This window comes from Acanthopagrus latus, chromosome 4 (assembly GCF_904848185.1).
Source record: "Acanthopagrus latus isolate v.2019 chromosome 4, fAcaLat1.1, whole genome shotgun sequence".
Classification (NCBI taxonomy): Eukaryota; Metazoa; Chordata; class Actinopteri; order Spariformes; family Sparidae; genus Acanthopagrus; species Acanthopagrus latus.
Genome location: NC_051042.1, coordinates 783809 through 807897, shown reverse-complemented (window position 1 = coordinate 807897; position 24089 = coordinate 783809). Strand labels below are relative to the sequence as shown.

At 42.8% G+C, this 24089-nt stretch overlaps 1 protein-coding gene across 1 annotated transcript; it reads left to right on the top strand.

Moving 5' to 3' along the window:
- Positions 1-682: 682 nt before the first annotated feature.
- LOC119018442 (trichohyalin-like) lies at positions 683-22479 on the top strand. Its single transcript, XM_037096119.1, has 13 exons — positions 683-800; positions 6479-6615; positions 9313-9498; positions 10746-10917; positions 11204-11383; positions 11511-11633; positions 11814-11947; positions 12043-12073; positions 12141-12255; positions 12990-13086; positions 13175-15586; positions 15626-15968; positions 16077-22479. Exons 2-13 carry the CDS (start codon positions 6481-6483, stop codon positions 20126-20128), a joined length of 7980 nt encoding a protein of 2659 aa, XP_036952014.1. The 5' UTR covers positions 683-800; positions 6479-6480; the 3' UTR covers positions 20129-22479.
- Positions 22480-24089: the final 1610 nt, after the last annotated feature.

Below are 24089 nucleotides of genomic sequence, written 5' to 3'. Positions count from 1 at the left end.
TTGTGCCACTGATGATGTTTATGACATAATTACTTCCACATCAGAGATACACTCTGACACACTGGACCTTGTCTCATGCACCGGTCAGGACACAGGCTCCCCCAAAGAGGAGGAGATCTTTTCCTTCAAAGACAATGTTACTTTTAAAACTAAAGAGGATGAGAACCTCAAATCAGGAGAGACATGAATATGACACTCTGATTTAATCTCAAATAAATTAATCTTAAATATTATGCAGCCACTCCATCCAGTGTCCCAGTAGAAAGAATCTTTAGCCAGGGAAACATGATTCTCTCCAAAGAGCAACAGGTTATATGATCGGTCGCCCCCCTTGTCTTCTCTGCGAGTTACGCCTATAATGTGAAATATTAAAAAGTTGAATCTATATTTGAATAAGGCTGCAGCATTTTATGAAACGGAATTATCAGTGTATTTACCTAATTCCAGGCCTGTCTTATTTATAATCAGAATCAGAATCAGAATCAGAATCAGAATCAGATGATGGTTATCATGTAATACCATATATACAGTAACTGCAACATGCACATTTTCTACAGATGCTGTTGATCTAACTGTTGGCCCGTTAATAAAGCTGGCCTCAGTGATTTTAGGGTATTAGGGGGTTACACTGGATAATAGTTTAGTTATGTAAGCCGGCTGCACAGGATTGGTGGCCAGAGCGGAGCATGCGCAGAGCGTCGCGCCTAACAGCATAATAAACCCTTAAGCGCGTTTCGGGGAATTTAAATTGGAGCAGTGAGAGTTTCCAAAGACAGAAAGGTTTTCTGTGAAGACTGCAGGTGAGTTTTGTGTGTCTTCGTGCTGCTTGGCTCGGCTCGGCTCTGTCTCTGTGTTTGTGTTGTGTTGTGTGTGTGTGCAGCACTCTGGCCAGTTTCTTTGTGCACTTATGGATTTAGGAGGCAGAGACGAGCACGGCCGCGGCATCTGCTGGAGTGGAAAGCGGGCAGGTATTAAATATAGACTATCGCGAGTACATCCAGTTCTCACGGCCTCACCGTGCGCGGAGTCAACACCGCTCCTGCAGCTCGGCCGCTCCGGGCGACGCGCTGAACACAATTCTGTAGTTTTATTGTATCTGGAACAAAATGTTCTGAAGTGAACCAGCCTGCCTGAGGATGAAGCTGCAGATTAACATCTCCCCACACTTCATTAGAAACGAGCACGGTGCCGTCTGCAAACTGCTACTTCTCTAATACAGCCATCGTTTTGTCTTTAAACGCTCGCCTCAGAGCTGGTGCGCACCGATTGTGTTTTGAAAAGTGTCACACACAAACACACACAGTTGTTTAAATGGTCAGTGTCATCAGTGCGAGCAGAGCTGAGTTGGACTGTTTGCTGTCACTGGATCTGAGTTTGAATGTGTTGGAAAGTTGTTGAAGAGTTCGCTGCTGATGTTGGGACACAGTCAGGAGTCATCATCACAGGCAGCGTGGCCACAGAGCACACGCCCCCTCCCCCTCCCCCACCACACACACACACACACACACACACACACACACACACACACGCAAACATCCTCTGTCACATTGGCAACTTGTGTGACTTTAGGACTCTTTGTTCTCTTTGTGTTTGTCGCACTGTATGCACCCTCAGTGGTCTGGTCTCTGTTCAGTCGGACGCTTCGTGCGTCCCGTGAGAGGAGAAAGTGCGCACTCAGCGCTTTGTGCAGCAGCTCCGCCACCTTCTCGTGTTTAATACGAGCCAACGACTCTCTGTATTCAGGCATGCGCATGACTGTCAGCGATCAATGATTGCATCCCTATCAGTGATTATCATTTAATGTTCACAATGTTCATACGACCCGAACCCCTCATATTCCACGGAGCTCTTATCGGAACATCATGTACTCAGAAGTCTGTCTACAGTACAAGTGTGTCTGTGTCCCGCTGCTCAGCGTGCCAGACAAACAGACTGGCCGCCAGTCAAGTGTTGCTCCAGCATTTCTTTAAGGCGCTGTTCAGGCCAGTTGTTGAGCTCTGTGGTTTATAGGTGTGTGTGCATGCTATTCACTACTCCCTTCCCTGAGGGGCACTGGGCTGCTCTCAGCACAGCCATGCATGCATCCGCACACAAACACACAGTCAGCTGCCAGGGTTGTTTTCTCTCTCACACACACTCTCACAATAGACTGACTGGACTTTCTGCTCTGCTGGTGATGTCCAGTGACAGTGTGTGCTTGGGTGTCAGTGGGAGACAAGGCGGGATAGAAGACGGTATGATAGCGTTCATAATGGACGTGGGTCTGTACTTGTGACCTGTGTTGTTTTTTTTGATTCACCGAGTTTGGTTATTCAAGCTAGTCAGCATAATGGATCACATTAAAGACACAGACAGACCTGCAGCTGATTTAACATTTCAGAAACAGTCAAATTTTCGATTGCAATTTATCCACAATTCCTTGCTGCACGGTGCACTACTGAGAAGTCATGAATGACCAGTGTAGCTACATCATGGTGTACAATTTGGAATCCGCATGGAACCAAACAGCTGGAAGTTGTGCTGTTGTGTTGCTGGTGCTCGAGGCTGCATCAGAAAACTGAACTATGGAACTGCCAATTTCCGATGCCATTGTAACTGTGTATCACATTATAAGATGCTGCTGACATGATTGTAGCTCTGTAAATGCCTGCTGCAGGTGTTACATGAGAAATGAAGGCTGAAAGACAAGGCTCTTCATGTGCAGGCTGCTGTGGATGAAGTAATGAAAATATTTATTAGTAAGAAAAACCCATTAGCTCAAACCAACTGCTTTTATCACTTCATTGTGCATTTAAAGATGTACGACACCCTCACACACACACACACACACACACACACACACAATACTGGACGTCATGCTTGGCTGCTGATGCTCATGACAGTGTGTGAGTTTGCTGTTTGGAGAAATGGAGGGATAGGAGACAGTACATGCTGGATTGGGATGCTGCTTCCCGTTGAAGAGCACAGCAGATTGAAGCTGGTCACTAGGGCACAGAGTTACAGGGAAAATGTGTTAATTTTGGGCGTGAAGGTGAAGGGATGCCAAAATAGAACACCCTGGAATGATATTGATGAGGTTGTGCCTCCAGGCTGTTGCCAGAGATCACAGGTGTGAAATTCCCTGCAGGGTTAGTTTACACACTGAGGAAACTGGTCCTGCAGGTAGCTCCCACATAATCACCAAATCTTTCTTACTGTGTGTATCACCAGGAGTGTGTGTCAGTGCTGTTACTGATGTTTAGGCTGGTGTGTGCATGTTTTGGGGTTTTGAAGTTGTTTAAGGCAAGATGGAAATATCCATATTAAACCATACCCATAGAAAACCAATGCCAGACTCCCACTAATGAACTTGTGTCAAGTGTACTCACACCAGACTGCAGTGACAGTTTACCCCTGGTTGTTGCTGTGCACAATGATCCAATTGTGCTCCTGTGGTTCTATACATTGGCTGCTGAAACACAGAAAGGATCAGACCATGGCGATTCACCTTGGTGAATAGTGTGAACCAGGTGTTGTTACCTGATCAATGTGCACGTCCCCCTTTTCTCTAAATTTGGGACAGCATCTTTACAGCCTCGATTGTCCCAGTGCCAGTATGGTATCTGAAATTTGGTACCAATGCAAAAATGACAAATTTTTTGATACCTTACTTTGTTTTCTTGCAAGCCTTCTTATTTGACTGAAGGAAATAAGCAGACTGCTGAAACATAAGCACTCGTAAGGAACTTGTCTTAACAAAACTTTAAAGTTATGATTAAATCAGTAAATGTCTGGTTTAAGAACAAGAAAACTGGAGGCTGTGTCCACGTATTTGTTTCTGCAGTGGTGGACAGACTCTCTGGATAGGTTTTCTCCCTGCAGTCACCTGCTTCTAAGTTGAAGCTCACGCTCCCCTGTCATGTTTAGGTATGCCTGTAATGTCAAAGAGTGACATTTCTAGATGAGAGCGCTCCAAGTCTGAGCAGGAAAACAGCAAAACATGGAGCGAAGGTCTGAATTACACTCTGAGCATGAGTGAGCAGACCGCTGTTGAAGCCGTTTCAGTGAGCTTGTGTGTAGAGGAGGGCGTGTGTGCATGTTCCTGTTGACACAAACTGTTTGATTCCCACTAAACCCGCCTGAAGTCAGCTGGTTTTACAGAAGTGTAAACTACCCTGCAGCACTAGATGCAAAGTTGGAGATGGAGATGGAAAGGTGCTCCAGCTTTACACATAATTGATTATAGGAAGAGTGGACTACAAGTGATCAAACAGAGCTGATTCATTCATTCAGGTCTGCAGAAGAGCTCTCAGGTTTTTGTTGGTGTTTCAGATACATGCCACAGTCCCCTTCAGGTTCCTGGAATGTTACTGTACTTTAAATCTTAATTAAATTAAATGGCTTGTTGTTACACACTGATTGGCTTATGTCAAGTCCTGTGCTGACAGGGATTGTGCTACAGAAGCAAACCAAACGCAGCAAACGGAGCTGTGTGTTTGAATCTATAGCGAGGCGCTGTGAACATGTTTGTCGACAGTGAGTGTCACTGCACAGTCTCTCTGTTTTAGTGTGTTAGAAAAAATAACATGTCTCACTGTTCATTTAAAACTAAATTTCTGGGTTTCTTAGCATGTCTGCATATAGTGAACCATATGGTAGGTGTATCCTCGGTTACAAAAGTCATAACGTGACCTCAGAGGAAAGTGGTTTTACAGTTAGCCATGTTAGCTTCAGGCACTTTTTCACTGCCACTCCAAACAGTTCTGCCTGTGACTGTACTTAAGAACAATAGTAAGTAGAAACCAAAGCGAGCCTCTTATCCCAACTAAAGCTTACTTAATAAAGTAACTTTCACAGTTTATTAGTCTCACAAGAGATCACTGAGGATTAACTGGGATTTGTTGTGGGAGGTGGATTGGATCAGGTTACCATGCCACGTGTTGAGTTCAAGTTTATCCCACGTAGAAACTATGAACTGAATCCTATAGATCTCAGGGTTCAGGGCTCTCGAGCATGATATTGGATTAGGGTGGATTGAAGGGGGACACTTCTTCCCACCATAGAGTCCAGACACTGGTGGTGTTTAATGACTCCTCTGAGGCAGATATAGGCTGGTGAAATGATGAAGCTGGTGAATCTGTGGAGACTGAACAGTGAGCAAAGAGAGCATCGTATTTGAAAAGACAGCTGGTAGGATAACAGTGAAGGTGTGTGGCCGTGCTATTGGACAGATGTGACCAGAGAGAAAGTTTCCTGACTGAACTATCATTACAGCTTCATTAGAAAATATGTTCCAGTGTTTTAGCAGGACACCGGGGGATTTTTAGCTGCCATGCTTTGAGTTCAGCAGCTGACTTATTTGCCTAGTATCATTTGACTTGGCTCAGGACATCAGCATTGTAGTTATTCATGAAACTGTTGAGAGCTCACTGTTTCCTGTTACAAGGTGGGGCAATGAGAAGAAGATCTAAACCTGTCCTGTTGGTTTGTAATAGTTTACAGAACACAATTAAAATTCCTGCTTTACCAAAATATTGAATACAAAAATACAAAGACAAGTTGTTATGTTGTCTCTTGTAAGCTGCACTGAGCTACAAGACACCTGTTAACAAAACAGTGTTTATATCTCCAGATCAAACTGTTACAACTGAATCTAATGCTGTTCCAACGAGACGGTGCCAAACACATATTTTCAGGTTTATTAGTCAAAGCAAACACTGTCAAACTGCAAACATGTTGAAGCTGAATCCGATCATGGCACAGAGGAGCTGCCTGTCGGGACACTTGTGGTGGTGTCGGCATGTAATGAGACATTCATTACATTTTTAGAGATGCCAAACAAAGCAGTCCAAAAACAACTAGACGTGGTGACAAACAGGAGCTCAGCTCAACTGTGGACCATGTCTGAAATAAAATGTGTCGCAAGATTTTTGATTTATCACTTGGAAACAAAAGTACTAGTTATAGCTACAGTGCCACATTGTTGTCATCAGCCTGTCATGTGCAGTTTTAGCTAAGCCAAAAGTATTAGCATTACTGCTAAGCTAAAAGTGTTGTTGTGCACGCTGTATGAAGTGGGTACACAAGCTCGACTGCGCGATGAGGGTTGAAGTAATTTTCAAATCAATTTAAGACCTCAGGGTTTATCAAGGTTTTTTTTTTTCAAGTTTCAGAAATGTCTCGGCTACTTGAGTTGTTCAGGATAATACTGTAACACTGTTTTCTGTGAAGCTCCAGAAATGTTTTGTGATCTACAAAACTTCATCAATAATGACTGAATATTCATTTTGACTTGAACTGTTCCTTTGAATACTGTTTGAGAGACACGTTTAAGAGCTTAAACTCTCTGCTTTAATTTAAGTGTTGCCTTCTCTGTTATTTATCAATTTCTGTTTGCCTTTATTCCGAATGACTCCACAGTCCCAGGCGTCTTGGTGAGGCGATGACAGTAATGGTTGAGGGCCTGACAATGCTCCCTCTGTCTGTTGTGTGTGTGTAGGGATGAATTTCCCTGTGGATCTCCTGGCTGATGTCAGCCAGGCAGAGCTGGAACAGTTGGCCCACAACTACATGAACGACCTCCTCTACAGCAACCCTGATTCTCCAGAACACCTCACCCTCTCTGACTCCACTCAGGTAAAACACACCACCATATGTTGGGCATTTGTAGTAAACAGGGCTCGCTTACTCTTTACTGTAATACTGTGCTGTCATTCAACCATGTGTCATTAATGGTCATTTTAAATCAGCAGTTGGTCTCAAAACCTTTGGGATTCATAGGACTCATATGCATCATGTATGTTCGGATTTAGGAAGTGGAAGTTTAACTGGGAGAGACGCTTGGTAGATGATGAATTAGATTTGTCAATATCACACATTATACTGCTATGCATTACGCTATAGAGCAGCATGCACCTTCTGTGTGCATCTATATAGCACAGTGGCATGTTTGCATGTCTGCATTGTACACACAGTCATTGGCTAGAGTAGTCCTGAGTCTCTCACATGACCGTGAGACAGTAGGGATTTATGTTTATGGCACAGAAATGGTCTGACAAAAGAAAGGAGTTATAGATATAACAAATAATAATACAACTAACTCGTTGGATTTATTTTATGTGCAATGAAGATGTGTCTGGACTGCACTGGAACAAAGACTATTATACATAATATCTGTACTCTGAGCATTTGACAGATGAATCTGTACGACTCAGAACTATTGCACATTTATTGAACATTGTCAGTGTCAGTAAACAGTATTGATTGATTATTGGCCTGGCTAATTATGGGGGCTGATGGTCAGCATTATATCCCAGTATCGTTTTTGGTGATGGAAACCTCACAATTGTTATAAAGTAACGTACAGTATATAAGTCAGTTTTAGTTGGTAGCATTCCATTACTGGTCATTCTCAAATTTGATGCCAAGGTTTTAATTTTTACCACAAATGTGTATCCCTTTAAAATACCAGTTTTTGCTCCCCTTGGTTACTAATAATCGGTATCTGTTTTAGCCTTGAAGAAACCTATCAGTCGATCCCTGCAGTAAATACACTTTAAAGCAAGAAGATGAATCAGAGTTGTGTCCACATCAGCCAACGGTGGGACTGCAGAATGATTCTTAAAGGGTGCAAGTTTATAAAACATAATAATGCATGACCATGAACATCCCAGGTCTCCACCTTTCAATACAATATGGCTCCAGTTTTGCCCATAATGTTCACACAGGGGACACACAATACAAGTTATGTAACATGATGTCGATTCCTGTTTTTCACTCTGTGGGTAAAACAACAGGAAAACCTTATTGAATTCACAATCCTCCACTACAGCAGTGGTTTCCACAGAGTGCCTTTACGATGATCCAAAGGTTCCTGCAAGATCTACGATCTCATTGTTCATTATTGTTTCATGACGATAAAAAGGAGCACATAAAGTCGAACGAACTGCCTGTGGAGCTCAAAGACAGGATTGTGTCGCAAGCAGATCTGGGGAACGCAATAAAATAATATTCTGCTGCATTCAAGATCCTCAAGAGATAATTCTTTGATGGAGAAGTTTGGAACAACAAGGAATCTTCCCAGTCCTCCTGTTGTCTTCAGCTGACCCTAAAAGAATGACCCTAGACTGTGTGTATCAGCAGAGAACACACTTCAAATGTTGTTTTTTTCAACTTGTATTTCTTCTCCTATAGTGACTTCAGCATTAGATAAGGGAATTACAGCCTTTATTCATATTTCCATGGAAGCTGTGCACCACCTGGGAACAAAAATTGTCATGTTTGACCCAGCAGTTAAAATCACAGGCTACAGACTACAAAACACACACACACACACACACACACACACACACACACACACACACACACACACACACACACACACACACACACACACACACACACACACACTGCTGGCTGATCTGAGACAGAACTAAAACTTTTTCAGAGTCTCTAAATGTGCTGCAGATGACAGTAACCTCAGTTCTCTCTGTGCTGAAGCCAAGAGTGAACGTTTCACCACTGAACAAGCTGTAGAGCTGATTTTTTTTCACATCTCCAGTCAGGCACGTTTGATTTGGAATACAAGCAGGTATCTGAAGAAGAAGATGGGGAGGAGTACAACCCCCAGAATGATGCATCATCTTCAGATGAAGAAACATCTCAAGCTGAACAAGAAACTTTGTCAGTGAATGGCAAGATGACATGGTCCTTAAAACCACATGACAGCCAGGATGGCAGCACAAAATGTCTTAAAGATGACTTCAGGTCCCACAAGATGCTGTTTCCCACAGTGAGAATGTCGCCTCAACATTTCACCTGTTTATCACACCAGCTATCAAAACAAATCATGCAGAGAGTGGAAGGGCAATTTTTCCTGCCACAATGCCACTGGAAGTCTTTCACAAGAATGATACAGCTTGTTAACCGTGAGTCTGGGAGGGACAAGTGGGTGAAGTGGCTACCATACCTCTACAACCCTGGGCCTGAAGTAACAGTCAATGAGTAATAATAATAATAATAATAATAATAATAATAATAATAATAATAATAATAATTAAATTGAACCCAATCAAACAACTCTGGAGATAGCTGAATGTGGCTGTCCCCATCCAACCTGACAGGGCTTAACAAACCCAGCTTGGCCTGCTTGTAGCAGATATGAAGATATCATCAGCCAACACAAATATGTTAAAACCTGTTTCTGTTAGCACAATGGTGTCAGTGGTTCAAAACTAGTACTTTTTTTTTTTAATATCATATGAATAATTTGCGTGAAGTGGAGATTGGCTGAAGACTGTGATTTTGTGTACTGAGCTGTCTGTCTGTCCTCAGGTCACCATAAACATTTCCAGTGTTGGCTTCGTCCCTCTGCACGGCCTGAGTGACAAACAGAAGATCCTGGCCCTCTTCTCTCCCAGGGACTCAATGACCACTGTGGCTCTGTACCTGCTGGACCGATGGTGGACAGTGGACGACATTCTGAAGACAGCAGACCCAGCTCGAGATGGACCTATGGAGGTATGAGGGGACATCTTACCAGCTAGCAAAGCCACTCTCTTGCTCTTGATATTCAGTCATTAAGATTACAGGGATCAATGAACATACCCCAGTTACTAGTATGAAAATAGGTGTCTGACAATGATTATATTTTGTGCAGCATTACTGAGCTATAAGGAAACAGCGACATCTTCAGCGTGTTGTCAGTGTCGGACTGACTGCAGCGGTTGTTGTCGACTGGAGGCTGTTCACCTCACTGGCTATTCACTAAACTCTGGCGCAGTACTATATGTTTTTGAATAACTTGAATTATTTGCATGGCCTAATGTGTCACATTTAGATTATGTGACATTACACACAATGCCAATTGTGATGACTTGAAGTAAAATGCTGTCTTTTGCAGGGCTCTATGTAACAGTTTGTTGCAATTTATGAATCGATCACTTTATTGTCCATATGTGAGCAGATTGTAATGTGATGTGGAAAAACAAGACCATCTCTCTGTTGTCTCCACAAGCCTGTGGATGATGTGTTGAAGTAGTTCAAAGCTGCTGGACTGATCATTTCTTTGTGAAGGACTCGGGTCAGATTTTCTGTGACTGTCCCAGTGATGTGACATATATGGACATTCTCGAGTATCTTGTCTCAGAACGTCTCTCTGCTCCACTAACAGAAAGAAACAGTAACTTTAGCTTAGAAATGGAGTCCGCTTACATGAAGTAAGGAACTGCTCCCAGCACAACACACAAGTCCCACAGAGTCCCTTAAAGGCAGCGTTGACATTAGTTGACATTGTACTGCTCAAGTGGTGACACAGTGATTTCATTTACATGCACTCTAACAGCAACAGTATGGTACATCTGATTATTAAAGATGTAAATGCAATTATTTGCAAGCATTTAGAGCCAGTGTTTATAGGGATACCAAAAATTACCATCAGTGGACATGGTTGCAAATTGAAGTGAAGTACTGTTGACCTCAGTAGGTATGTGTAGCCTTTTACAGCTGCTGTGAGTTCTTCTCACACAGCAAGCACACAATGTTTTCAGTGTCACAAGTTTTGTTGCTAATTAACATAAATTGAAATACATATGTGACATGGCGCTATGCATCATAGACTGAGCATCATAAAGCCTGTAACCAACCGTAGGAAGAGCTGCTCCCTGTTCTCATCTTTTCATTGCTATGACTCCTCCTCTGAGTCTGAATTAAAGTTGAATTAAAAATACATTAAGAATATACATTTTTTTTCTCTGTGTGTGTCCCAGGTGGAGACAGTAGGAGAGAGGATAGTTTTATACATCCTTAATCGTGTCATCTATAGAGCCAAGGAGATGAGCACTGATGAGCTTCCGTTCCTCTGCCATGGGGAAAACGATCATGCAAAAATCCTCTGGAATAAAGGAGAGGCTGTTGGCTTCTATTCAGTCAAACCCTCAGGTAATTAATGTGATTTTTATCTCCAATGAACTCAACTTTACTCATGTTCTTTGGTCTCTCATTTGCTCTCAGTTTGTATCTATTATGAAGAAGACTGATGACATTTTTAGAGCAAAACCACTAAGGGCTGTTCCTGCTTTCTGCTCAATTGTTTTGACCAGTGTGTAAAGACTGTTGAACCCAACAAGCTGCTTTAGTTCATATGTGATCAATTATTTGTTCTGTCCTTTTCCCCAACCCTTTTCTAAAAATGTCCTCAAGAGCATGGCTGTTTTTTGTTTTCCAGGCAGCTTATGTAATCGTTTCTCAACCAGAAGCTATCTGCTCCCCGTGATGGACTCCATATTTGTCAGAAAATGTCAGCGTGGTAAAGGCTTTGGTCTCCGGATGCTGGAGGACTATGTGCTCAGTTTCAAAGAGGACAAGCTGGGGTTGAGGTACCCCCTCACAAAAGCCATGTATAAAGGTATATGAGTCCACCCTGCAGCTGGTAGTCAATCCTACTGTCTCACAGTCAGCAGTGTCTATGCTGGTATTTCATAGAACTAGAAACAGTACATTAATAAGTTTGATGCACTGCTCTCTGCTTATAGTGTGCAAGAAGTACCTGTTACAGTACCCAGGAGACACAGACCTGCTGTGGGAGGTAGAAAGCATAGGAGCACCCAACCAGAGGACCAATATCGCCAACAAGATCCAGGGCATGGATCTGAGTGGTAAGAAACAACTGTACTGTAGGGCTCTACCATGAAATCACCCAGGACAATGTGCTGCCAAGGATTTGAAACCACAAAGAATGTATTTTCAGTCATCTTGAAAGTGTCAAATGTCCCATGTAATGACTCGACAACTGTTGGTATATAGTACGAATCTGCATGTCTTACTCTGTTTCTCAGCAGTATCCAGGAGTCTCTCATTCACAGAGGATTCCCTTGTGATGACAGAGGTGACTGAGGAGGATGTGGTGATGGAGGCAATAACCACACAAATCAAAGAAGCTGAATCTATGAAATGCACAGTTGAAATTGTGGTACAGTATTATTATTATTTCTTCCAAATTAAGATTTATTTGAAAAGAATTTCATTATAGAAGTTAAAGTAATCCCTGGTATTTGGATTTTATAGGAGGAAGTGACCATCCTGAGAGGGACCAAAGGTGAGCATTTTATCATGTTGAATCTACATTGTAACCCTTTTTAATGAAGTAATGTATATTGTAACAGTTTTAGCAGTTTCAGAGGCTGACTTGGCGGTTACAGCCCGGGCCAGGAGCGGTGGCTCCAAACGAAGGCATGTGGGAGAAAAGATAATGGAGGACAAGTCAGAAAAAATGATCAGGTATGTATGAATTAAATATGTCACTGCAATCCTGAAAACACGTACATTACTTACATTAGGATTTTAAAAATGTCCATTTTAGATGCTTTAAATTTGAGCTCTTCATTCAAGTGCAGGGGATAAAGTCTGCCTACTGATTCAGCTACTAAATAAATTTCTCTTTGCCAGGTGACCAGAAAACAGGGAACAGTAGAAAGCAGCAGCTCATATATCTCATCAGATCACATCCAGAAAATGTTAAAACCTCTTTTAAAAAGGTCTCAGTCAATAATATTTAGGAATTAGACACATCAGTTTTTCCAAAGCTGGTCACAGAAGTTTCTACTGAGTGAGATATCCCATGTGTTTTCACATGCACAGTACCGATCAAACGGCAGCATGTGTGTCAGTGATACAGAACCCACTGACAACGTAACAGTAACCGTGTTTTTTTTTTTTTTTTTTAAATCTTCATCATCAGTCTCTCTTTTAAAGTCAGCACAGACTGATCGATGTCTGCGCTGATGGTAAAATGTTTAAACAAGCCACCAGCCTTGATTTCAGTACACTTCATAGCATTACGCCTGACAAGGGGGATAAAAGATTTAGCGTGTCCAACCTGTTGTTGTGTTTTCATCACAGCCAATCCACACCTGTGATTACTGCAGAGCTGTCACACCTTTGTGTTGTCACACCATCAAATCGTCACATGATGTAAAGCTTAAAATTAATAAGTGATGTCCAAAATATTTTAGAATCGAGGATATTGAAGCAGAAACCCCCAGAGGGGAGCATGTTTCAGCACAACAGAAGACGGGACTGCATGATGTTTCTGACCTGGTGCAGGCTGAGGTGTGTGTATATGCAAATTTCATTTGGTTTGTCTATATTAGCAATACAAGAACTTGTTTGTGATTCAGTTTTCTCTGTTTATTTTTAGGTGATGTTCAGTGTGGAACCTGAAGAAAATGGTGAAGATGTAGTTGATACTGCACCTAAAGAAGCAGCAGCGATGATGTCGGACACACCAGCCACAGTCTTAGCCTCACAAGACCTAGAAGAAGCTGATGTTAGACCTACTACTGTGGAGCCACAAGTAGAAGATGATGCCACACGTGATCCAAACAACACCTCCCATGACTCAAACATTACAGTTGAGAATGTGGCATCAGAAATTGAGGAAGCAGAGGAAGACACTGCAGTGCTTGTGTCTGAAGAAGTTTTAAAGGAACAGAAAGAAGCAGAGGGAACTCAAGCTGAGGTCACTAATGAACAGGCAGAAGAAAAAGTTACACAGCATGTAGTAGATCTATCAACACATGCAACATCAGAGGGTTGGGAAGTTGGAAAAACAGTAAGAAATGTTGTAAAAGCCATAAAAGTACAGAGTGAAACCCCCAGACGGAGATCTCAGCGGCACACCAAGCTAGAGGTAGAAACTACATCCCAGGATGTCGGGAGAGTTTTGAGGCAGAGGACTGTTACAAGCATTCCCACACCCAAACGTAGGTATACACGACACAGCCGGAAAGTAAATGAAGAGTTAGAGAATGAGGTCAATGCATTTGCTGAGAATGACAGTTCTGCAACTGAAGTTGTACAGGAATTGGCTGTAACTGAGGGAGATGAACCAGAGGGAATCACCTCAATGAAAGGGGATGGAGTCGCTGTGGAAGAATTAAGAGAAGAAGAGGGGACAGAGAAACAAGAGGAGCCAGAAGTGGAAGACACCGAACTGAAGGAGAGCTCCAAAGAGTCTCAAGATAGAACAGAAGCTAGTGAAGAGAAAACACATGTAAAGGCAGTGGATGAACAGATGGGGAAACAAGGGGAGACTGTTGACAGAACAGAAGAAGAGATATCCACGGAGGAATTAACTGTTGAAGCAGCAGAGGATGTTAATTCTCTGACTGAGGTGAACGACGAGGACATCAGTGAAGTCCAGGAAGACGAAGACAGGAGGACAGAGACTCTATCGTTTGAAGCAGATAAGGAGGAAGAAGCAAATAACATGATACACGAGCCTGAAACTGTGTCTGCTGCTTCAGAAACATTAATACCTGATGAAGTAGAAGAGGCTGCAGCACCAGAGGCTGAAGAGGAAAACAACACCAAGCTCCAGACAGACACTCTTCTCTCATTGGACCTGAAAACAACCTGCCATCAAAGTGTGAGGGAGGCAGAAGAAACAGGTGATGAAGAACAAACACCTGAGCCAGAAATGGTGTTGGAAGAGCAGGATGAAGGGAAACAGGAAACCAGTCCAGAAATGAATGTAAATGCAACTGTTGAAGAGGACAGTTCTGATAAAGAAAAGGAAGCTGCTGACAATGAGAAAGCACCATTTATTGAAACAAGAGTCCTGAGAAGTGGAAGAAAGTCAGCCCAGGTAAGCTACCGACAGCAGGAGGAAGACAACAAGGGTGAGATTATTACTGAAGAGGAGGTGGATCACACAGAACCAGTCACTGCTGAGGAAGAAGAAGGAGACAAAAAAGATCTGGACAAGGATGCTTTCACACTGACTGATCCAATGGAGGAGTCTCAGTCTGCTGACACAGAGGCAGACATGCAAGCAGTAGAAGATGCTGAAGATAATCTTCCACCAGCTGAGGTAGATGAGGCTATGAGATCGGAAGAGGAAGAAGAACCAGCAGTGACAACAAGAACACTGAAACGGGGGAGAAAATCAGCTTCTGCCATACCTAAAAGCAAATCCAGAAGAACCCGTAAACAAATACAGGAAGAAGAGCAGAAGGAACCAGAGGGATCTACAAGTGTAGAGGAAACAGGAGTAGAAGAAGGAGAAGCGGGGCTTGGGTCAGCTGAGGAGCCACAAATAGAAGAAGAGGAGCAGCAAGTTAAAGAGGAGGATACAATAGAGCAGGAGAAGGAGGAACTTGTTCCCTTGTCTGAAGAAGGAACATTACAGGTACTTACAGCGAGTGAAGAGGAGGCAACACCTTCAGCACAGGAGCAACACAGTCAGGAAACAGCCCCCCAGCTTTCTGATCTCCAGAGACTGACTGTGGTTTTAGTGGACGTGAACAAAAGCCGTCATGATGTCCAGGAAGAAACAGCAGCTGAGGAGGAGGTTCCTGTAGAAAAGACTGCTGATGAAGCAGAGGTGGAGCAACAGGAAGAAGCAACAAAACAAGAAGAAACAGTGGAAGATGAGCATCTTCCTGGTTCCCCTGATGGAATAGAAAACACAGAGGGGGAGAAGGTGGTAGAGGAAGAGGAGGGCTCTGGAGAGAAAGTGAATGATGCCATCACAATAAAAGAAGCTGAGGAAGAGAGAGCTGAGGAGGCAGCTCAAGAAGAAGAGGATAAAAGTGTTGATGATGATGATGATGATGATGATGAGGAGGAGGAGGAGGAGGAGGAGGAGGAGGAGGAGGAGGAGCCTGTCACAGAAACCAGAACACTGAGAAGAAGAAAGAAAGTAGCCAAAACTCCACCAAAACGCAGATCAACAAGAAACAGACAGAAAAGGGATGAAGAAGAAAAGCAGGAAAATTCAGATGTTAAACAAGATGAACCAACAGTTGAAGTCAGAGTCCTGAGGAGGGGAAGGAAATCTGTCCCCATCACACCAAGAAGAACAACGAAAAGAACACGCAAGCAACTCCAGGAAGAAGAGGAGAAAGAAGAAGAAGAAGAAGAAGAGGGAGAAGAGGAACCTCTAGCCGTTGAGGAGGGAGGGGCAGAGGAGGAAGAGGAACAAGCTGAGAAACAGACATTTGATCAGGACAAGGGACTTGAAGAAAAGGATTCAGCTGAACAAGTAGAAAATATAGAAACAGGAACTGGTGGAGAAGAAGTGGGTACTGTGGCACAGGAAGCTGTCACACTGTCAGAGGAGGGACAAGCTGACAGCACTGAGGCAGTCGCACACGAGGACGCAGAAGCTCCAGTTGGGCTAAATGATGCTGAGGGAAAGACCTCAGAGGAAGTTGAAGAGGAAGCAGTCACTACGCAAGAAACAGTGGAGGAGGAACAGAGCTTGGAAGAAGAAGAGGCACCAGGTGAAACCAAAGCCTTAAGAAGTAAAGAAACGGCTACACCAAGACGCAGAACACGAAATAGCAGAAAACAAGTGGATGAACAAGAAACAGAAAACAGTGATGAAGAAGAACCAGCAGTTACAACAAGAACACTCCGACGGGGGAGAATTTCAACTTCTGCCACGCCTAAAGGTAAATCCAGAAGAGCCCGTAAACAAATCCAGAAAGAAAAGCAGAGGGAACCAGAGGAATCTACAAGTGTAGAAGAAGAAGAGGCAGTCAAGGATGCAGCTGTAGAAGAGAGTGGGGAGACAATTGAGGAAGAGGTACGAGCTGATTCTGAAAGGGTAGGGAGTTTAGAGCCAGAAGTAGATGTGAAGGGTGGAGAAGACGAGGAAGAGGGAGGACAAGATGAAGTGGAGCAATCGGAAGCCATAACTGAGACAGTTGCAGAAACAGAGGTAGAGTTCTCGGGTGAAGAATGCGATGAACTACCACGAGTCCCTGTAACTAGATCTCTGAGAAGCAGTGGAAAGACACAAAAAGCTCCTCCGCGAATTAGTCCCAGAATAGGTAGAAAGCAACAAGATAAAGAGGAGGAGGAGGACGAGGAGGAGGGGGAGGCAACAGGGGCATCTGAGGAAAACAGTGCAGATGGAGAGGAACCTCAAGCAGAACCAACAATTCCAAGAAGTGGAAGCAAGTCTGTTGGTAGAAATAGCAAACAACTCCAAGAAGATGTAGGAAGACCAGAGGAATCAGCTGAAGAGGCAGAAGTAGAGGAGGAAGAAGTGGGGTTGGGATCAGCTGAAGAGTCTCCAACACAAGGAGATACTGAACAGAAAGTCCCAGAGGAGGATGAAAGAGAGGTGAAGGATGAGCCTATTCCTGTGTCTGAAGAAGGGATGATGACCAAAGAGCAGGAGAACACAGCTGGAGTTACAGCTGCTGCAGATTATTTAGTACAAGAAGGAGAAACTGATACACCATTACCCAACCCTGACACACACTCAGCCATACTTACAGCGAGTGAAGAGGAGGCAACACCTTCAGCACAGGAGCAACACAGTCAGGAAACAGCCCCCCAGCTTTCTGATCTCCAGAGACTGACTGTGGTTTTAGTGGACGTGAACAAAAGCCGTCATGATGTCCAGGAAGAAACAGCAGCTGAGGAGGAGGTTCCTGTAGAAAAGACTGCTGATGAAGCAGAGGTGGAGCAACAGGAAGAAGCAACAAAACAAGAAGAAACAGTGGAAGATGAGCATCTTCCTGGTTCCCCTGATGGAATAGAAAACACAGAGGGGGAGAAGGTGGTAGAGGAAGAGGAGGGCTCTGGAGAGAAAGTGAATGATGCCATCACAATAAAAGAAGCTGAGGAAGAGAGAGCTGAGGAGGCAGCTCAAGAAGAAGAGGATAAAAGTGTTGATGATGATGATGATGAGGAGGAGGAGGAGGAGGAGGAGGAGGAGGGGCCTGTCACAGAAACCAGAACACTGAGAAGAAGAAAGAAAGTAGCCAAAACTCCACCAAAACGCAGATCAACAAGAAACAGACAGAAAAGGGATGAAGAAGAAAAGCAGGAAACTTCAGATGTTAAACAAGATGAACCAACAGTTGAAGTCAGAGTCCTGAGGAGGGGAAGGAAGTCTGTCCCCATCACACCAAGAAGTACAACAAAAAGAACACGCAAGCAACTCCAGGAAGAAGAGGAGAAAGAAGAAGAAGAAGAAGAAGAAGAAGAGGGAGAAGAGGAACCTCTAGCCGTTGAGGAGGGAGGGGCAGAGGAGGAAGAGGAACAAGCTGAGAAACAGACATTTGATCAGGACAAGGGACTTGAAGAAAAGGATTCAGCTGAACAAGTAGAAAATATAGAAACAGGAACTGGTGGAGAAGAAGTGGGTACTGTGGCACAGGAAGCTGTCACACTGTCAGAGGAGGGACAAGCTGACAGCACTGAGGCAGTCGCACACGAGGACGCAGAAGCTCCAGTTGGGCTAAATGATGCTGAGGGAAAGACCTCAGAGGAAGTTGAAGAGGAAGCAGTCACTACGCAAGAAACAGTGGAGGAGGAACATTATGAGGCAGGAAGGAAATGTACAGAAAGACATGAGGAGGAGGCAACTGGAGAGAAAAGCTCGGAAGAAGATGAATCGGCAGTAGAAACAAGAGTTCTGAGGAAGGGAAGAACGTCTGCTCCTGTCCAGCCTAGACGAACATCAAAAAGAGCCCGCACACAGTGTCGGCCAGAGGACGAGGGAGAAGAAGAAACTACTCCAGCTAAAAAGGTGCAAGTAGAGGAAACCACAGCAGTGCAGGAAGAAGCTGAAGAAATAGAGCAAAACAAAAATGAGCTCACTGAAGAAAAGAATCAGGAGGAAGCTGCAGCTCAGAAAGAACAAAATTCAGAGCCAGAAGATAATCATGTCGAGACAAACCTTGAAGATGAGCCAGCAGCAGAAACAAGAGTTCTGAGGAAGGGAAGAAGGTCAGCTCCTGCTATACCAAGACGTAAATCCAAACGTGCCCGCACACAGCGTCAGCCAGAGGATGAGGGAGAAGAAGAGCCTGCTCCTGCTGAAGAGACTTTTGGAGAGGAAGAAGAGGCAGGGCCAGAATCAGAAGAGACGGGAGAGAACGCTGCGGAGATGGAGGTGAAGGAAGATGAAGATGTGGAAGAGGAAGAAGGTGAGAATCTGGCAGGGGTGGAATCTGCTGAGGATGCAGAGAAACTGAATGATGACTCAACGGAGGAAACGGCAATGCTTGAAAAGGAGGACAACAGCCTGGAAGCTGTGGATGAACGTGGTAGTGACCTGGTCAGAGCAGAAGAGGTAAACTCTGCTGTGGAAGAGGACATCACACTGACACAAGGGTCTCTCACTGCTGTTGCTGAAGGAGAACCTCTTGATGAAGATGAATCTGAGGTGATCGAGGAAAAAGCTCCAGCTGTAACAACAGGAACTTTAAACAGTTCTCCTTCACAAGCATCCAGAAGACAGAAAGGCCAAGGTGTGGTAGAGACTCAGCAACAGGTAGAGGAAGACCCTGAGGACGAAGAAACACAAGAAGTACATCCACTGACTGATGATTTACCTGAAATCGGAGAGCTACATTCAAAAGAACAAACCGAGACCGCTGAATCATCACTTGCTGGACAAAAGGCAGCGCCTCCAGCTGAAAGTGGTGCAGAGGAGCAGGCAAAAGAAGAAATGGATTCACCAGAGAAAGAGCCATCAGAAGATGTTACTGTCAACTCCTCAGAAGGAAGAAGTCTCAGAGAGAGGGTGAAATCTGTGGCAGCACAAGAAAAATTGGAAACACTTCCAAAACGAAGGTCCAGCCGGAAAAGATCAAGAGTGAATTACCAGGAAACTGATGAGGAAGATGAGGGAAGTGGGACTGAGACAGCCACCAATAAAGAGGAAGAGGATGAAGTGGAATCAGATGTGGACCAAGACAACAAGAAAGCTGAATCTTCTGCTGATGAACCAGAGCTGGAGGAAAACAGCAGAGAGGACGATTTAGAGAATAACTTGGGAGCTGTTGAGGCTACTAGTGAGAAGGGGGATGCCATAAATTTAGCTTTAGATACAGATGACGAGGTAGAGATGGCAGGTTCAAGCCAGGAGAGTGAGGAAGATGAGCAGAATATGTTGGAGGAAGAGGATGAGCCTGTAGTGATTGGAAAGAGAGTTTTAAGAGGGAGGTCAATTCCTTCAGTAATAATCACACCCCACTCTAAATCTAGACACCGCCGTGCTAAAGATCACAAGTCAGAGGAGTCTGATGAAGACAGTGTTCAGTCAGCTCAGAAGAGAAGTCTCCGCAAGAGAAAAAGCACTGAGGTAACACCTGCTCGCAAGTCTAAGCGTCTCAGCAGAGTTTAGGATGTTCTTAATACGTCTGACATTGACACAGAATGGATAAAGTAGTACAGTCACAAAAGTGGAAAAAAGCCAGATCAAAAATTCCAACTTGTCATGCTTAATGTTTCTCTAGTCAGGCCCTTTGTAGTGTGCAGGTTCACATTGTTCAGTTGAATTGAGATTAGCATTTTTGCTCACCAAGGGCCGAGTTGCAACTTTTGAAAGAAGCAATCACACATTTTTTCTCTTGAAATTTTGATAATAAAACATTAAAACCTACACTCTCTGTATTCAGCAAACTCAGGAGTTCTGCTGCTCCACCTAACTTGGATGCCCATGATCAGTAACTTATAATGTTAAACTGTGGCTGATGCAAACTTTAGATACTATAGATATGAACTGAGTTCACCTGCCTATCACTGATTCTCCTCTACTTATGCTACTTAACAACCAATCACACCTGGGCTCACCTAGCCTTAGCAACCAACATGAAGGCCTGTTGGATCAACAACCCACATGTGGTCCCAGCGACTCTTAAACTCAGAGCTCACACGTGTCCTTAACGACTCTGTAAGGACACTCCCACACAGAGTTTAAAAGCCTGCAACTCCCCTCCAGTTAGTTAGCACTAAAGAAGCCTCTTGGATGAGACATGAAATGTCTACAAGAAACTGAAACAAGTCCGGTTGCCTATGACACAGCACATACATACTGCCACAAATACCATTATCATTATCTTGTAACCTCTGATAGAGCTGCTCAGGTGTGTGTGAGCTGGCTGGCTACACTGGATGCTTGTGTCGTGTCTTGCTGCTACAGAGCAGCTCCTGTCTGTTAACATACATTTTGGCTTTGATAATTATCAGTAAATATGATGACATGATGTTCCTCTACCACTGTTGAAAGAGCAAGAATGTGCAATGGGGAAAGAGATGGAGAGAACATAATGAAAGTGCACAAGAAGTCGAAAATGGGCGAGTGTCCAAATCTCTAGATAAAGCACTGTTGCATGATGCCACTGTGGCCGCTTTAACCTGTTAACATGGATGCCAAAATGAAAAGCAAGACATGCCACACACATGCACTGCTCATGCATCCAGTGTGGCCCTATGACCCTGAAAAACATAAGTTGCTATAGATAATCAACAGTGTTATCCTGTGGCCAGACATGGCCAGAGGGTGCAGGCACAGGGGCAACAATAGCATCCAATAAAATTGTAAACCTGGCTAAACATTTACTGTAATGCTTAGTATGCGTATTGCTTAGACCAACCAAAAATGTGCAAGCACACACTCCTTAACTTGTCAAGATGGAAGATAAAATGATTGTTTTATATCTGATAATTGTAACCTGCCCGAACTTTGTTTAGAACTGTACTTAAAATATTCATTATCATAATTGAAAGACTGATGATGATGTAAGGGTACAGAAATTTCCCAAAGTTAAAGTATAAAAGTACTTTCAACATGTTGAGTTTGTTGACGTCTGCACACAAACACACATGAAAGGGACTCTTGACTTTTTTCCTAAAAGCCATAATTTGCGATTCAATAAGAATTCATACAAGTGACAAATTAATATTTTTATATTGTAAATATTTTCCTATATTTCATAGAAATGTGAATGTGTAGTTTGCATAGTGTAGTGGCTGAAGGTAAGGCTTTCAGTCACTTGTTGTTTGAGATTCTGGCATCAAATCTTTCAGCGATTTTACTCCAAAACATAAAACAAGATCCAATTACAAATATGGTGACATCAAATTAATTGGTCTCATTTATTTCTTTCAAATCTGCTGAACTGACTGTTACTGTACAAAAAAAAAAAAACTTTGATTCATTTTTTTTAAAGAATGGATTTATTTTTATGTAAAAAATAATTAAAATAAAACTACCAAAACACATTTTGCTTTGCACCTATCAACTGAGAACTCAGGTCTTAGTATTAAAATGTTATTTTTTGATATACATTTTGCATATAGAGATCCAACATGGAGACCTGCGGGTGTTAATGTACATCTAAAATGTAATCCACTCACGTCTGTTAAACTTTTCACCCACTTAATGAACTTAATCATTATAGCTTGTAGAAAGGATAGTTTTTTATGCCCTCATGTAACCAACATCCTCGATCATGTATCGTTGTTTTTAATGTTGTGATATTATTTAGTCAACATTTTACACTGTGTCAACAATGTTAGTGTGACTTTAAAATAGTCTTTCATAAATGTATGTGTGCTTAATAGCAGTGGTCATTTGAAGACATTAACTACATTTATTTTTCTTTTGATAATGTTTTGTGTGGACTGACCCCTCTCTCTAAGCTAAAATGTATTTTTTGTGGCAAATAAAGATTTTTGAACCTTGTTTTCAAACAGTTGTTTGATTGCTTCTCTGGGGTCAGGATGAGGAGGGTGAACTTAAGCATTGAATTCATTTTACTTGAATACAGAAATCAAACAAACACTTAGAAGGGTAACCCATTTAATATATGAATAGAACTGGTTATGACCATTACTGTGGGTGTAGCACATCAGGCACTGAGATCAAGAATCATCACAATTAAGGCGCTTAGCTCAGTTGGTAGCCTGCGTGTCCCCTGTGCCGGGTCTCTGCAGCAGACTTGGGTTTGACTCTCAGCCCGGGTCGCTTTACTGTGTGTCGTTCCCCCTCTCTTACCCTGTTTCCTGTCACCATCTTTGAGTTGTACTGTCAATAAAGCCAGAAAGGCCAAACAAATACTTAAAGGAAAAAAAAAGAATCATCACAATGAAGGGACTCTACCTACTGCAATAGACATGAAGCAGCCGTCAGCTTCTTCTTCAAAGATGAAGAAATGAAATATCTTTATGGTCCTTTGGAAGACAGAAAAACAAAACTTGGTCTGCAAGCTTTCTACTCATCAATCACTGAAACACCTCACAATATTCCTTACATTCGGAATATGTGCTTAAATGAACACTTTTTTCATTGTAAATAGTCTGAATTTGAATGTAATTTAATGCAGTTTTAAGAACATGAAAAGGGAAGAAGATATAGTTTCTTGTTGATAGAAATTACAGCTGCAAATAGTAATTAAGCCAAGCGGCAGGTGGCAGCAGTGTAGGACTTTCACACAGCTCCAGTTTGCATTTGTTGCGGGTAAATTAACTTGAATGAATGCAAAATAACAATGAATGCACTAATATAGAGAAATTAGGTGGGTGCAGCTGTAAAATTAAGTCCATTAAGTGTTTACCAGACATGCAACTCAAGTCAACAGTGAGTTTTAAGCAAGTCCCAAGTCATTTTTCTGGGGCAGGTCAAGGTATTTGTACGTCATGAATGAAATAATGATGTTATTGACCAAATTATTTTAGGAATTTCCATTTCCAACTTCTGAAATCCAATTCGTCACATACATTTTATTTATCAGCACTTTTTTGCTTAGAAATGTATTTAAATATTCCGGTCACATCCTTTAATTGCCTACAGCTAATAATGGAATGATGTGCTGGAACAATATTGAACAGTATTAAATTTATGTCATAATTTCACATGCAGCTTTATATAAACGTAGGTTGATATGGCAGTGTATGCATGTCTGAATATGAATATGCATTATAAAGTGTGTTTACATTTGATTTTTACTGTGATGATATGCACATGTTAAAAACTGCAGGATTTTAAGTGGAAAAATATCTTATGTCAAAGTCACACAGTTATGATTTCAGTAGCAGTAGGAGGTGTCTTGCTATTGTAATCATTCAGCTAAACTTAGCATTAGCTTAGACTGCAAATGGCTATGGCCAGGGAGGTCGACGAGAGACTTTTTCATTTTCAGTTATTGGTTGCAGCCCTGTGGTAATGAAAATGACAAGTCAATCAGCACCACAGGAACATATGGACCAGTAGAATCTATGGTACAATCCCACACTACAAACAACATCATTAAATGTATAGTTTGGGAGCTCTCCCCAGGGTTTCCTTTTTGTAGTACAGAAGC

Coding starts and splice junctions, on each gene's coding strand:
- LOC119018442 (XM_037096119.1), top strand. CDS start 6,481: ATGAATTTCCCTGTGGATCTCCTGGCTGATGTCAGCCAGGCAGAGCTG. Junction 13,087..13,174: donor CTGACCTGGTGCAGGCTGAG/GTGTGTGTATAT, acceptor GTTTATTTTTAG/GTGATGTTCAGTGTGGAACC. Junction 15,969..16,076: donor GGAAGAGGAACAAGCTGAGA/AACAGACATTTG, acceptor CTGTGGCACAGG/AAGCTGTCACACTGTCAGAG.